The 17,618-nt window shown below is 41.0% G+C and overlaps 1 protein-coding gene across 1 annotated transcript in view; it reads left to right on the forward strand.

The window, feature by feature from the left end:
* The first annotated feature begins 4,997 nt into the window (after nt 1-4,997).
* Nucleotides 4,998-17,618, forward strand: part of LOC139449490 (rho GTPase-activating protein 6-like) — a 120,173-nt gene continuing 107,552 nt past the window's right edge. Inside the window, exon 1 of the mRNA XM_071230911.1 lies at nt 4,998-5,488. Coding sequence (XP_071087012.1) covers nt 5,455-5,488 — 34 coding nt within the window. The 5' untranslated portion in view covers nt 4,998-5,454. The remainder of the gene's footprint in view (nt 5,489-17,618) is intronic.

Raw genomic sequence — 17,618 nt, forward strand, 5'->3', positions numbered from 1 at the left:
GTCATTTGTTTTGTTTCATCGACAAATCGGTTGTAACCAATATAGTAAAGGAGTAAACTATAGTCATATGAAAATATGAGTACTATGTATTCCAGTCTTGGCTTGGTACGACACACAACTCAGCCAGGTCACACACTGTTTGTTTGGCGTTTGATGCCGCACTCGGCAATATTTTAACTATATGACGGCAGTCTGTAAATAATCGAGTCAGGACCAGACAATCCAGTGATTGTCATCATGACATCAATCCACGCAATTGGGATGCATCTACAAAGTCAGCGAGCCCGACTACCTGATCCCCTTAATCGCCTTTTTACGACAAGCATCGTTGACTTTTACGACAAGCATTGGTTGATGAAGACCTATTCTAACCCGGATCTTCACGGGTCTCATCACTTGCAAAATGTTTGCGAGACAGATCTTTCTCCGTGTTTGGAAAGAGTTGGAAATCTGAAGGTGTCAAATATGGTGAATAAAGCCACAGTTATGCACATCTTCCCGAGGCAAGGGAGTTAACTGGCTATAAAAGTCCAATTTCCATCCTTGCCGAACAAGGCGGGAATTTCTAGGCTCGTTCGTAGCGCCACCAGTGACTTTTACGAGTTATGTCCCTTCGATGTCCCTCCTATTGACTAATCAGATTCTACCTCTCATATCACTTCCATTTGCATCAAATAAAATGGCGACGTCCAGGGAAGACGATCTGATCGATAATCAAGATCTATTGTGGAATAATACGGGTCTTATTTCGCGAAGTGCATCAAATCACGCGAGCACCTTGATTAAAACATGAAAAGATTTTGAAAATATCAATTGATGCCAAGATCACGGTATACATGCTGCACGGCAGTTTACAAACCGCCATTTTGATTGTACAATGCCTAGACTCATTAGACCAGCCAAACTAAAACTCCACAATTCCAGCCTGGTTCGGCAAGGGTGGAAACTGGACTTTCATAGTCAGTTAACTCCCTTGCTTCTGGAAGATGAGTCCTGCGTTGCAGCCAAGGGGACAACAGACTTGTGCACTGTGGCTGATAGTGGTTAACTCAAGACTATCCCATGGTTACAAATCGCTTGTCAAAATAAGCTGGGTCTGATGGATCTATCCGTTTCAGATAGATACTTGATGACAGCGGTAGCCCCTTTTGTCCATTTTCAACAACAGAGCAGATCCGGGGTAGAATAGCTCTTCAGCAACCCGTGCTTGCCGTAAGAGGCGACTAACGGGATCGGGTGGTCAGGCTGGCTGACTTGGTTGATGCATGTCATCGTATCTCAATTGCGTGGATCGATGCTCATGATGTCAATGGATTGTCCAGACTCGATTATTTACAGACCACCGTAATATAGCTGGAATATTTCTGAGTGCGCCGTTAAACAACAAACAAACAAACAAATAGACAATACCTAGTCACGCTGATGCCTGCGCCGATATGTTGCCTCTGCTTGTGTATTTGCTTCAAATGCATGACAAGGATGACAAGGATGACAAGGATGCCACTCGTGACAATATCTCCTTTTCCCAATATGTTGATGAGAGAAACATGAGATTTCACTCGACACATGGATTATCCTTTATGTATCACTAAAATCGAATTAAACTACCTCACAAGAAACAGCAGCAGTCGAACTTCTCTGGTTGAGATCCAGGTCACATAATGCAGTATTGAAGCGTGATTGGCCAAGTACACATAACAGAATCGAAGTGAACAATATCTTGTGCTTTGGAAACACTATTTTTAGCTAAACTCGCCTGTACGCATCCCAAATAAGTCTACAAAACTCTGGCAAGTCTGGATTCTTTAAGTTTCCGAGTATCTTTTTATATACATTAAAAGACAATATAATCCAAACAAAGAGACAAATTTTACGAAAACAAATCCTAAAATGTTTTCATTTCCGAGACTTAATGTTAGTCAAGCCGTGAAATGGATTCAAATAGTGCGCATGCGCCAATAGACTTAGAAGCATATTTGTTTCAATCTAAAAAATAGCTCTTTCAGCCAGGTTTTTGAGATAGAGAATCTTAATGATTTTCAGCATGTGTTACGGCACATATATCTATTTTCACATCCTCGACAAGTTTTATCACATAACGAAAATAAACATAACATTTATGCATAAAACGAACAGTCAGGAATCCAGGAACGCATGGGATAGAGAAAGGTCGGGACACACACAAGTCAAAACCTGGTTCTATGAACAAACAGAATTACATAGTGCGTCTCACCCTGCTGGATCATTTCATCTAAAACATGTGACCCGTGAAGATTCCGGGGTAGAATAGATCTTCAGCAACCCAACTTCAGCAATATCACAGCAGGAAACACCAGAAATGGGCTTCACATACTGTATCCATGTGGGGAATCGAACCCTTGTCTTTGGCATGAAGAACAAACGCTTTAATCACTACTAGTGTCCTCTAGCCTAACCCCACCGCCCTCGCCATGCTTGCCGTAAAAGGCGACTTTGCATGTAAAACAGGATCGGGTGGTCAGGCTCGCTGACTTGGTCGATACATGTCATCAATCCCAATTGATGCACATGGTGTCAATGGATTGTCCAGACTCGATTATTTACAGACCGCCGTCATATAGCTGGAATATTGCTGAGTGCGGCGTTAAACAACAAACCGTTCGATCCCCAGCCGCGTTATACCAAAAGACGTTAAAAGATGGTACTTGTTGTTACCCTGTCTGGCGCTCGGCCTTAAGGGGCTAAAACAAGGACTCGTCGGCTCGGAGTCAGTATATTGTGTCTGAGTGGGGTATTCATGTTAAACTGCGGCATGGTATCTCAGTGTGCTAGCAATATAAATCGGCATCAGTCCGGACTAGTACAAGCAGCCCCACGCACACACACACACACAATCTAAAACATGTACATCTAAAATTAAAATATAAAGGGGACCCAATCGGCATGTGAAGATCAAATAAACGGTTCTACTCTTGTTCCCGCTATTTGAAGAACTCACGTGGCCTATACAACCAGCGAGGCTGGTTTCTAAGAGTTGAAAGGTCACCATGATAGCGTAATGCTGGGTAAATGTATAAACACTGATGTTATGGTTGTTGCTAATGTCATTGTCTGTGTCTACATGTGTGTGTGATTCGCTCCGATATAACGCAGCTTGTGGGAGGGGAAATGTCAGAAGCGATTGATACCTCTTATACTGAGACAGCATTTAAGATTACCCAGGTCTTCATTCATACAATATGGGCGAGGAATTGCTGCTGGAATATCTTCAGCGATAATTTATGTGACATTACATGAAAACCTATTTACCCAGAGGGGGGGGGGGGTGGGGGGGGGGGGGGGGGTGGGGGGGGGGGGGGGGGGGGGGGGGGGGGTGTTACTCCCGACCTCGGGGGTGTACCATAAATTATGAATCTCTGTGTAGTATATTTACAATTTCTTCAGTGATACTAAAGAATATACTTGTTTATACATAAAAAAAATCTTGTGGGTTTAGAAAATAGTAATTTTGAAATGATAAAAGTTTGTAATGTTACCCACGTACACACATGAACCAATTTATTAATAATGAAAAAATGCTAACTGTCAGTTCAAGTACATGAGATCCGTTTATTTCAAAATAGTATTAGTAAGCTTCTTATATATAAGGGGGCACGGGTGGCCCAGTCTTCGAAGGCGCCGCTATTCGCTGTGCAGAGTTGCGTCCCTTGGGCACACCAGAAACGTATTGTTGGGGGTTCGAATTCCGGTTCGCCCCGATAATGTTTCTAGGTTTTGTCAGCATCATACCCATGCTCGTGGGTTTCACCCAAGTTGTAAACGTCTGAGACCTGCATCACTTTGGGCTTTCCTCCGAACATTAAGCTGACACGATATAACTTTAAAACTGTTAAAAGCGGCGTTAAACCAAACTCACCTAACCCACCAGAAACACATTCATGGGAAGTTGTAATAGTTTAATTATACTCCAGTAAGAGGTCTTGCTTTGAGTCTTGCTATGCACAGAAACATTTTATCGTTGGTTCGAATCCGAGATTAAGATTTATGGTTTCCCAGCCCCGGACAGGTGATAGTGGGTTTACGTGGCTTTGAACAGTACTTCATGTACAGCTTGGTCCCCTGGGTCTGCTGCGTTGTAGCGCCAGCGCAGCAGACCCAGGGAACCAGGCTTCAGGTATAACAGAGCGTGTCAATTTAATGTTTGAGAAGAGCCTGAAGTGATGTGACGCTCAGACGTTCACAACGAGCAAAGATATGTTGAAGACAAACAAAGGTCCATGACCAGGTATAATCCACGATCATAGGATCCCTGCATGCCTAAGGGACGCAACTATGCGCATCGACCTGCGACCACCAGTGCCACCTTGGTAAGATTGTTTGGATATTCGTTTGGTTTATACTCAACGTCGATTTCAATGATTTAGTCTACACTCTCTCAAATTAACTGGTTAAAACAACACGTCATCCACAGTTCTTTTTATGTAATTGCATTGTTTGATGACGTCACTGTTTGTGAGTGACGATATGATAATTATTCCCACTCGACAGAGACAGCAACAGATTATCTGTAAAACATGAATTTGGAAATTACTCGATTTTGATTGGTCCATCAGAAGTTGTGTTTATCTCATAACTGAAAGGTTTAACCACCTCAATGCCTTGTATACCCCTAACACAAATAAACATAAATCTATTCTATTGTTACTGACTCAGTTGTTCGTTTAAGCCCTCCCGTAGATACACAATGATCTCATCAGTGGTCAGTTGTAATGAACTCCAGACCTGAGATCGACTAGGTGGTCTGATGGGGATGTTGGCCATACCTCCGTTATCTGAAGCTTGACACGAACACCTGAAAGTAACAGAACTGGTGGCAGCGATAGGAGATTAGAGTTACCTCCCTTGTTAGAGACGTCAGCTTGCGATGAAATCTAATCCTACAGTGCGATGCTTGGCTCTCGTTTCTTCCAGCACTTTGCCTACCGCTCTGTGCGGCGAGTGGCAGACCGCTGTCTAGCGTACCAATTCCTTATATGTCCGTCCCGTTGTGACGTCGGCGCGAGTTGTTCCGCTAAAGTATGGCGCTGTACGCTATCTTCAGTATCACTACGCCATTATACAAAAACTTTCGTCAAGTTCCATAACTAGCCCCGCCAGAACAATAACAAGTGTCGGATAGTTTAATTTTAACATTTTTTGACAACGGTTCTTTCGGAAAGTGTCAAGCAGACGATAGTGGAAGTAAAAGGCGGGAAGATGCAGCCCAGGGACGTGGATTAGTTAGGGAAGTAGAGAAAGCGAGAATGCGCTAGGAATCCTGCTATACACAGTGCACGGCGTTTGGTTTACATTTGTACACAGGGAGGAATTCCTACTGCGGAATCCAAAGATCCAGTCGTCTAAGAATGGTGCAGCTAGATCGCCTGTGTTCATATCAAGTGTCATGTGGATTTGTGGCCCCAAGTTCCTGTTTTAATGGGAGTTGTGAGAACACTGGCCACTGAAGAAAGTAAGTAAGATTGTTTTTATTTTGCAGTTAAGTTAGTCTGCTGTGTAATTTGATACTTCCAATAACCACCTGAAGTGGGTGGAGCGTCCATACCTTGTGGACAGCAGACGACATTTGAAACGTGCATGACAGCAGACGACATTTGAAACCTGCATGACATCAGACGTGATGCAACCTGCACGTGAGCGTCACCTTCCACGTGTCCGCTGTTTGCATGCTTGTTGACATCGTTGGCTAGCCCTACTTTTATCAGGACGTGTGTTTATTTTGAAAGTAGACCCACCAATGTTTTGCTACCTTGTAGCATAGTGACCTTTTCTCGTGTAAGAGGCACACTGTATTTATCTTGGACGTGGACGGTGAATTTGCCGCAACGCGGCACAGGAGTGGCCAAATTACCAAAATAATCAGATATATCATGGATTGGTGTCATGTTTAGCCGCAAGAATGTTGCTTGATACAGCTTATGTATCCCCCACTGTTACAGTTAGCTTGGAACCATCTTAGCCGGAAAGACTTCGACGTTTACAAACACACCGTGCATGCAGTGGTATCTGTTAGGGCGGAGTCGTTCTGTAAATAGTAACATAGACCAATTACCGCATTCTTTTGCTGTGTCTAATTGGCTTGACACACAAATATGCAACAAATATTTATTTGAAAATGTTCGAAGAGGATATTTTAACTTTATGTTTTAATCCATTTTCCACGTGTTCCACGGAACATGTGCAATGTTGACTTGAGGTTAGTAGGCCAAACTTACCGAAGTAATACATTCAGCATTCTTCGCATTCTTCCGCCTCCTTTGAGGCTACGCTCGGAACAGCTGCAGTGTAACTCCGATGTCTCGTTCGTCCAGACCGCCCCCCTTCCCTTTTCATTTTTTTATAACATTATAATAAATCTATCGTTTGTTAAATGTCTATAAAATTTAGGAAGATGCAGCGATGATGATAATTATCCTTGTTCCGCCCTTTCCTCGTCGCGGCCTTTGTTTTGATGTAAGTTGATCAAAGAGTTGAAAGCCCTCCCATGGCAACTGTTATTGCTGTCAATCAAAGTACAAAGGGAATGAGGATAGTTAAGCTCTGCCTCCTGCACAGACCTGCGGGGAGTTGTGATGTTTCAACTTAATTTATAAATTGGTATATTTTTGTTCGTATCTATAGATTTGATGTAACGTGCAGAATAATAATTGTTGCATGGTAGTTTCAAGAGAAAACTATTGCTTTTCAATTACAGAAAAGAAAACAATGTTGCGGAAATAATGAACACGAAACCAAACGCTACTGCAATCGTCCACAATAAGTTTACCACATTTAAAACACATACCATCACCCTCATTATGTCAGGTTTATATATCTAATATTTCAGAAATAAATCTTTAGTTTATGATATATTTATGTATGATCACAGGGAGCTTAAAGTGCAGTTTTGAATACATATGCGTTGCTAATGCTATTGTTATCGTTAATAACAATAATAATAAGCTTTTGCGGTACATATAAATAATACAACAATAATTATAAACATGATAAAACGTGAACCGTTTATATTTTTACGATCTACCTACTGCGGGGTTATCGCATTCCTGCGTCCAGGTCCTCTGTTTGGTGGTGATCGGGTGTAATTGTATGAATTACACTGGAAATAGCTATGACGTCATACAACGCGATAACGGGATAAGAACAAGCTAAACTTAGAATGCACATAGCAGTGTCCTATTCAGTTAAAACTAAGTTTTAGAATGAGAGACTGCCGTGACTCATGCTGGCGTAGGGCGAAGGGGTAGTCTAGTGGTTAAAACGTTCACTCGTCACTCTTTAGACCAGGGTTCGATTCCCATATGTTCGATGAATGAAGCCCATCCCTAGTATCCTTGGTTAAAATATTGCAGGAATTAAAGGATACTTACCCACACACGTCAGAATAGAGAGAAATGAGTGGGTGAGGGAGTTTTGTTGCTTCTGTGGAGCACAATTTATTGAAGGACCTCATGAGCTAAGTGTGACACGTGCTTTACGTTGTGTCCTTACATATCACACGTGCATTACGTTGTATGTTCTTACATATGACACGTGCTTTATACTGTTCTTGCACATGACACGTGCTTTGCGCTGTTCTTGCATATGACACGTGCTTTACATTGTGTTCATACATATGACACGTTCTTTACGTTATGTGCTTACATATGACACGTGCATTATGTTGTGTGTCCTTTCATATGACACGTGCATTATGTTGTGTGTCCTTTTGTATGACATGTACTTTACGGTGTGTGCTTACATATGACACGTACTTTAATGTGTGTGCTTACATATGACACGTATTTTATGATGTGTGCTTACATATGACACGTCCTTTTTGGTGTGTGACACGTGTACTACGGTGTGTTCTTATATTTGACACGTGCTCTATGTTGTGTGTCCTTTCATATGACACGTGCTTTACGTAGTGTGTCCTTTCATAGGACACGTACATTACTATGTGTGCTTACATATGACACGTGTACTACAGTGTGTTCTTATATTTGACACGTGCTCTATGTTGTGTGTCCTTTCATATGACACGTGCTTTACGTTGTGTGTCCTTTCATATGACACGTGCTTTACGTTGTGTATCCTTTCATATGACACGTACATTACGGTGTGTGCTTACATATGACTCGTGCTTTACGTTGTGTCCTTTCATATGACACGTACATTACAGTGTGTGCTTACATATGACACATGCTTAACGTTGTCCTTTCATATGACACGTGATTTACGTTATGTGTCCTTTCATATGACATATGCTTACATATGACACGTGCTTTACCTTGCGTGTCTGTTTGTTTTCATTCGTAATTTGATGATGATGGCTTGCTACCGGCCATGATGTCCACATGTGGGTTATGAGGAAACGACGAGGCTGATGTTGTCATTGACAAATACCATTATGTGCCCGTAGGCGAATTGTTATGATTATGAATTATTATGTCAATTAAAAAGGTATGGGATTAATGACGTCGTTGACAAATATATGTTGCTACCGTCATCTTCCCTCAAGGAAATGTTTATGATGATGTTGATTATAGAGATCTGAGATTGATGACGGCTTGAGTTGAGAAATACCTGTTGGTACCAACATCTTCTCTCGGGGGAATTGTTATGGTGGTGTTGATTAATAGATCTGAGATTGAAGAAGTCATGAGTCGATAATGTTGGTAACATCTGTCCTCAAGGAAGTTATTATGATGTCGGTGGTGATGATACGATGAGAATAATGACGTTACTTGGTAGCGTCTTCCTCTTTGCTATTTCTAAGACAATACCCAAAGCATGACCACAACCGTCGCTACCGCGATGGGAGAACCGGTTAATCAAACGTACGCATTTCACGCCGGTCCAGAATAGAACTGAATCACTACATGCACAATGCCAATGGATACCCGGTTTAGTACAGGTCCCCTACACCCCATACTTGTCCGAACGGGCGACTTACATGGACACCGGGTGGTCGGATCTGGGACATGGATGATTAGGTGCCGATCTTACCCTGACATTGCTCATATCATCACTCATTGGTTTGTCTGGCCCAAAATACATTGTTAACAGGCTGCGCCGATCTTGCGGGAAATCCCTGACAGCGGCGTTAAACAACATTCATTCACATTATGTATGCCAGCCCCCACACATAGTCCTACGTCCCCTGTGTCCGGAGGCAGATAACAGCCCGGCCCTTTGGGACAGGTGCGAGTACTGAAGCGTGTATCTGAGTGTATCACCCTGGCACGAGTCACTCGCAACAAGTAAGATGAGAATTAAGTGAGTCAGACCACATGCATTCACTAACTACATACAGTAAATAGTGACAGGAACGGACCGCCTCTAATGGTAGAGCGTCCAACCGGAGAGCTGAAGGTCCGGGGTTTGATCCCCAGCCGCGTCATACCAAAAGACGTTAAAAGATGGTACTTGTTGTTACCCTGTCTGGCGCTCGGCATTAAGGGGCTAAAACTAGGACTCGTCGGCTCGGAGTCAGTATATTGTGTCTGAGTGGGGTGTTCATGTTAAACTGCGGCATGGTATATTATTGTGCTAGCAATATAAATCGGCATCAGTCCGGACTAGTACAAGCAGCCACACACACACACACACACACACACACACACGTGCATGCACGTCGCTATATAAGTGCAGTAATCTTGGACGCGACGTTAAACCCCATTTCACCTCACCTCACCTCACCTCACCTAGTAACAGAAACACCAATTGCAATTAATGGTCAATAGTGACAGTTTATTTAGACCATGATCATAATGTAAGAAACAACCTACCAACAAAAGTACTCAATAAACTAAACCTGTCCGGGTAGAGAATAGGTCTTCAGCAAACCATGTTTGTTAGAGGCGACTATGCATGTCGTGAGAGGCGACTAAATGGATCAGGTGGAAAGGCTCGCTGACTTGCTTGATACATGTTACCGTATCCCAATTGGGTAGATGGATGCTCATGGTGTCAATCACCGTATTGTCTGGTCCAGACTCGATTATTTATAGACCAACACACGAACAAACAAACCCAATGGTGTCAGTATAAAATAGTCACACTCTGTAGTGTGTCAAATAAGCGATACCTATGAAAGGTTATAATGTTAACGACAGATCAAAGTAAGAAGAACCAAGGAACTGACCAAGTTTCCCCCATGTCCCCCAGTGAGAGGTCAGGATCAATTATCGAATCGATTATCAAAAATCGATTATTTTATTGTTTCTAGTAAGATTTCCCATTGTATTGCAGACCTTTCGGTCGATACTATTACATGTTCTGATCATCTGCCAGTACTATGTTCCTTCGAAAATTTATTTTGTGACACCACTACATTCATAACTGAAGAAAAAAGATTTCAAACTGTCCCTAGAATCAGACAATTACATGAGAACAAGGAACGGCTTGAACAACTGATGGCTCAAGATAGCTTCAACAAAATTGTGGATGACTTTACAACTGCTTTGGAAACCGATATTTATCTAGCTGTTACCAAATTAAAGGACATGGTCCTGTTTTGTGCATCAAATATGGGAAAGATATCAACAGGTAAATCTAGACCTCGAGAGCAACCTCCATGGTTCGACACACAGAGTGAAGATCTTAAGGTACAGAAAAGCCGGAAATTAACAAAGTTTAGAAAGTTCTCCTGCAGTGAAAATAGACTGGAATATATTGAGGCAAAGGACAAGTTCAAGAAATGTTGTAAAGAGAAGAAAATCGCTCATGAGAAGAAAATAGCTACTGATATTTCTGAGGCCGCTGTAGGTAAAGACTGTAAAACATTTTGGACAGCATTGAAACATGCTCTCGGCAAACATTCTTCGAACTCAAACATTTCTCCAGACAAATGGTTGTCTTATTTCAAAAACTTATTAAATCAGGAATTAAGTGTAACATGTGAATTTGGGACTATAGTTACAGACTTCATTGAAAATCACACTTGTGAAAACTGCGAACACTTCCTATTTACTGACCAGTTATTATCAAGTGTTATCACAGATACAGAGATTACTGATGCTATCACAGGCTTAAAACAAGGCAAAAGTCCAGGCGAAGATGGTATTCCTTATTCAATAAGATATTTGATACAGGAATAGTTCCTGATAATTGGAGTATAGGCATGATTATCCCATTATATAAATCTGGAAATACGAAGGACACATCAAATTATAGAGGAATATCCCTTTTGAATACAACTGGCAAACTATTTACTACAATACTAGAAAATAGGCTAAGATTATGGATGGAAATAAACAACTTGATATCTGAGGCGCAAGCCGGGTTCAGACAAAAATATTCAACTACGGACAACATTTTTACTTTGTAATCTCTTGTTACTAAATATCTCTCTAAACCAAAAGGAAGATTTTATACTGCCTTCATGGACTTAAAAAAGGCCTTTGACTATGTCGACAGAAAAAACCTACTATATGCCCTACTCCAGAAAGGCTGTCATGGTAAAATGTATGTTATTCTTAAAAGTATGTTTAGCTCTGTGAAAGCATGTGTTAAAGTAGATTCTGGTAAAACAGATTTGTTCGAAGCAACGGTGGGTGTTAGACAGGGCTGTATGTTGAGTCCGATATTATTCATTTTCTTTATAGATGATCTTGTCACTGAAATGTACAAAAATTGTCAAAATGGTATATTTATTTCTCAAGATATTGAGGTTTTGATGCTGTTGCTTTTTGCGGATGATGTTGTACTCTTTGCTTATAATGTTGTAAGTCTTCAGAGGCAATTAGATATTTTAGAAAGTTTTTGTTTAAAGTGGGGTTTCCAGATAAACTTTAAAAAATCAGAAATTGTAGTTTTTAGAAATGGGGGTATTTTATATCGCTTTGAAAAATGGTACTATAACGGCCGTTTATTAAAAACAGTTTCATATTATAAATATCTGGGGGTAATATTTTCTTCTAGACTGATTTGGACGAAATCATGTGAGAACCTGGCAGCTCAGGCTTTTAAGGCATGCATCCCTGTTTACAAATTATTCCCCAAAAAATCATTTTTATTCTCCACAGCTTGTAAAATATTTGATTGTAAAATAAGTCCTATACTTTTATATGGTGCAGAAATTTGGGGGCTAAGGTATTTTGCATGTATAGAGAAAGTTCAAACTTCATATTTTAAATATTTTCTTGGTGTAGGTAAATATGCCTCAACATAGCTATCTGAGGGGAAACTGGCCGCCACTATATGTTTGTCCAGAGTCAGATCAGAGCTATAAAATATTGGCTAAAATTATTGCACATGGGATCAAATAGATATCCTGTACAATGTTAGGATATCCTGTACTTCCTTAAAAAGCTAGATGAGAAAGGTAAGCACAGTTGGGTGACAGATCTTACAAACTGTTTATATGTTAATGGTTTTTCATATGTCTGGGACTACCAAAATGTTGGTGATGTAAATATTTTTTTTGTAGCAATTTCAGGAAAGACTAAAAGATGTTGCATTTCAAAATTGGTTTGCAAAATTGTCTGCTTCCAAATATTTACCTCATTATTCAAATGTTAAATCTTTGCTGAATGTAGAAAAATATATTGATTCTTTGCATGATTAATCTCTCAGAAGAACCTTCTGTAAATTTAGGATTAGCTTACATAATTTCTATGTTCAGTTTCTACGTAAAAAAACTCAGATAATGAAAATAGTGTATGTGGATATTGTAACAAGGGTTGTATTGAAAATGAAGACCATGTCTTTTTCACTTGTGATTATTACCAGACTTTACGGAATCATTATATTACCCAACTACAGGATATGTATGACGGTTACCTGTCACTTCCAAATATTCTTAACTGCAATAATGTCAATGTATTAAAACTGACTTCTGTATACCTGTATAAGATATAGAGAATCTCACCCGAGTGTCTTTTGATATCAAATATATCAACACGAGTTGATAAAAGTGGAAAAATCCGAGGCTTGCCGAGGATTTTTGCCACTTTTATCAACGAGTGTTGATATATTTGATATCAAAAGACACGAGGGTGAGATTTTATTTATCATCCAACATCATTCTTTCAACTTTTTCAATTTGTAGACAGTAATTAGCAGTGTCTTCAGTGTAAAAAGTACTGCAAACAGCTTCAGTAGCAGAGCCATTAGTGATGTCATTTGATTGTGACGTCATGGTAACCAGTGATGTCACAATGGTCTGCAAAGCATTGTGATGTAATTTCATTGCAGCGATATCTACAGTGTAGAGCCAGTTTTGGATGATAAATTTAAATCTAGAAAAACATGACTAAATTGATGTTGTACTGACATTGTAATATAGGCCATATGACCCACATTACTGAATAAATCTCTGTCAGGTCAGGATCAGCAGTGGTAGGTAAATTGATTTATCAAATGTAAACAAATACCAATTAACTGTATTAGTTTTGACACTATTTTGAAGTGCAGAATGTGACAGATAAATTCATAGTATGACTACTGAAGAAATGATGAACACATTCTTCAGTAGGAATGATCATTTCAAATAGTAAATGTAGACTGTTTCAAAAACTCTTGAAATTAATATACCATCCACTTCACATGTGGTTAACATACTAGTCAAGGCACGTGTAAGATTTGAAAGTTTACAGCCATAGTCAATCTTAAAATATCTAGTCGCACCCTGTCTGGCACTACAATCGGAACACACCACATGCATACATCTGGGTCTCAGCACGCACTGCAGTCAGACATGGTAAAAACCTTTGTACTGTATGTTTACGTCTGAGCGCGCACCTGTTCGGGAGACGTCGACACGGAGACTTTATTTGTATCTCTTGTCCCAAATCTGTATACCCTCTCTTCGTAGAAAACGAGTTTTAAGTTAACAAAATGGTTCCTTACGTCAATAACGGAGGTTAAAGGGTACAGAAGTCAACTGGTCTGGGTCAAACCTGCGGATGATGGTATTGTGCAGCATCTCTACCGTTAGAGACTTAGAGATTTTGTGTTGTATGCTCGCGGATGCCGCTTCTAAGAACGTTCCAGTAATATCACAGCAGGAAACACCAGAAATGGGCTTCACATACTGTATCCATGTGGGGAATCGAACCCTTGTCTTTGGCGTGAAGAACAAACGCTTTAACCACTACTAGTGTCCTCTAGCCTTCCCCACCGTCCTCGCCATGCTTGCCGTAAAAGGCGACTATGCTTGTCGTATGCGACTAATTGGATCGGGTGGTCAGGCTTGCTGACTTGGTTGATGCAGTTCATCGATCCCAATTGCTTGGATCGATGCTCATGATATCAATCACTGGATTATCTGGTCTATACTCGAATATTTTACAGACCGCCGTCATATAGCTGGAATATTGCTTAGTGCGGCGTTAAACAACAAACCAACCAACCAACCACCGCCCTCGCCGATGCAGATGATGATTGCAAGGATAGCATTGCTCGATCTACTGTTAGAACGAATAAAAGAGTATGGTTTTATGACAATTTTAGCAATATACCAGCAATACGCCAGAAAAATGGGCTTCGCACAATTTACCCATGTAAGAAACGAAATCTGGCCTTCGGCGTAGCGAGCAAACGCTTTAACCACGTGGCTATCTCACCGCCCGCCCCTCTACTGTACGTACTGGCTCAGTGTAGTACACACGTGGAAGCAGAGAGATGTGACAGCAGAGTGGTGGGGTCAGCCTTGTGGTTCAAGAGTTGTTTCGGGTTCGTTTCCGCACATAGGTACACTGTTTAAAGTCAATTCTTGGTGTCCACCGCCATGACATTACTGGATTAGCGGCGTACAAGCACCCTCACATATTCTACTTTACAGGATTCCAAGGGTCAGTCACGACAGCAATATTTCAGAGTATGCATCCTTTGGTACACATCGTTTGCCATTATAAAACATAATTATGAGAAGGTTGACTTTTTGGTAATGGTATATACTGACGTTTTATAGTTGATGGAGCAAAGAGCTTGTGGTGGGGTTTAAAGACAATACCAATAGCATAACCACAACCGACCCCCACCGCAATGTCCATCAAACATAGGCATTGCACGCTTGTCCAGAATAGAACTGTATCATCACATGGACAATGCCAATGAATATGCAGGTTAGAACAGGTCATGAAATAGCATATACTTACGTTTTACAGTTGCTGGAGGAAAGAGTTCATCTGAAACGGTCTTCTAGGGGGCAATACGTAATAAAACGTCAACAAAACAATTGCTTGTGACGGGGTTTAAAGACACGGATACAAGTGTATATGATTGCCTATTATCCTGTAAGTTTTAATCACTTGAACTATCACATACGTCTCATTGGGCATTGGTCAGACAGTTCGGAGCATGCTGTCACTACACCATGTTGTGCAGGGGATGGTATATAACATTCGGTGTTAGTCGTCGGGGTTACAGTGACACTGTGTGTGTTTATAGATGAACTACAGTTTGTGTTCCTTGGTTCTACGTGTTTGAGCAAACACGTGCTCGTGGGTTTCACCAACATGAACTAACACGCTGCGTCTCCCGCCTCCCACAGAAACCAGACGTGCCCTGTTCTCACTGAAATGTTTTGAAGTGGCTTTAAATCATTTTCTCTTTTACTGTTTTCGTTCTTATCGGAGAAAAGTATCAAATCGGAGTGAAAGATTTTATTTTAGTGAGTTTGACGAAACGTTGCCTGTTAGCTGACATGATCCATCCTCTAACTGGACTTTAATAATGAGTTAACGCCCTTGCCTCGGGAAGATGAAATGATCTGACTCATGGCAATTCTTAAAGCGTCGAGATCTTCACTGGAACTGGGCATCAGGTTATAGAGGCTTGTCCCACCTTAGCAAGGGCAATAGCTGGAGACAATTAGTAGTCAATACACTATTTAGTTTAAGTTTAGTTTGTTCATCGGTAAGAGCAAAGAGAAGGGGGAAAAGAAAGTATACACCCATGTTTGATGGTGGCTTAAGATGAAACAAGAAATGGTTATCTGATGGTGTTGTATTTGTTTCGGGTATCATAGTTGTGTTTTGAAACATAGGTTGCAGTGTTTTAGCGACTGTTTTCAGCCGAGTAACGTTTGTTTACGTTTGTAATTGTATGGACAAACCCAATTTTTTAATCTATGCTTTCTTATGCCCGGCAGTTTTTATTCTTTGTACATTATTTCTCTTGTGTCAAATACATACCTAAATGCAGAAAACTAAGTGTACTGGCGGTCAGGAAATATGACGCTGGTGCAAATCTTAGGGAGTGAGTGGGTAAGTGAGTTCGGTTTAAGGCCGCTTTGAACAGTATTCCAGTTACTCTAGCCTATCGGGTTATGGCTAGATCATCTTGTGCGTGAGTTGGGTTTAACGCCGCTTTGAACAGTATTCCAGTTACTCTAGCCTATCGGGTCATGGCTAGATCGTGTTGTGCGTGAGTTGGGAATAACGCCGCTTTGAACAGTATTCCAGTTACTCTACCCTGTCGGTTCATGGCTAGATCTTGTTGTGCGTGAGTTGGGTTTAACGCCGCTTTGAACAGTATTCCAGGTATATCACGGCGTGTTAGCTTAATGTGGAGAAAAAAGCCCGAAGTGATGCAGGTCTCAGAAGATTGCCACTCTGGAAAAACCCACGAGCACGGGGGTGGTGCTGACAAACCAAGAAACGTAATACATAATTAATTACACACATGATTACTTTACTGGAGAACATGCAAAACGCGTGCAAACAATTATTCATATTTGATTGAAGATTTCTTCACGAACTATTTAAATCTAACTACGATAACGTTGATAATTAACTCAGGCATGTGCGTCACTAAGGGAATAGCTTTCAGGTGTTGCCAACCGTTTGGGCTCACAAGACGAATTGCAATTGTAAGAGTCCATTAATAACACTTGAACCACATAATGAACTCGACATTTCACATTTGTTTGGACCGTGCATGTTAACCATTTAGAGTCCCCCCAGTCTCTCCCTCCGTTACTTAAGCGTCGATGACGTCACGTCTTGGGAGAAACTATTATCAGAACAACTTACTTTATACCATGTGAGCCGCGACGAGACGGAAGAACATGGTGTAAAGCAGAGTGTTGTTATAAAGAAGTCGCGTCTGAAAAATCTAAATTCGAGTACACAAACTGAGAGTGACTTATTTCTGAAATCAAATGTTCCTCAGGCCAAATGACTATTTTGGAAGGGTTAAATTCGTGATTATTCGTGTTATTTCGGGAAAAGCTAAACGAGAGATGCGGGTGGTGACGAATGACTCGGATCTGGGAGATTCGTTCTCACTCTGCTTCTTTCACAGAGATCACATCATGGAATAGAGAGTGAGTGAGTATGGTTTTACGTCGCTTTTAGCAATATTCCAGCAATATCACGGCGGGGGACACCAGAAATGGGCTTCACCCGTTTTACCCATGTCGGGAATCGAACCCCGGTCTTTGGCGTGACGAGCGAACGCTTTAACCACTAGGCTAACCGACCGCCCCTCACCATGGAATGAGACTCCAGTAGAAACAAAGCTGGAAAAACAGAGTCCTATAGCAAATTGGAATCACGTCATTTAAAAATAATAAGCAATGTTTATTGAGCGTTTTTCCACACCACTCAGGGGCATGTTCAAAGCGCTATTATTACCCGGTGACTGGACCAGTG

Source organism: Haliotis cracherodii, unplaced genomic scaffold, assembly GCF_022045235.1.
Source record: "Haliotis cracherodii isolate W230 unplaced genomic scaffold, xgHalCrac1.p SCAF_8, whole genome shotgun sequence".
Taxonomy (NCBI): Eukaryota; Metazoa; Mollusca; class Gastropoda; order Lepetellida; family Haliotidae; genus Haliotis; species Haliotis cracherodii.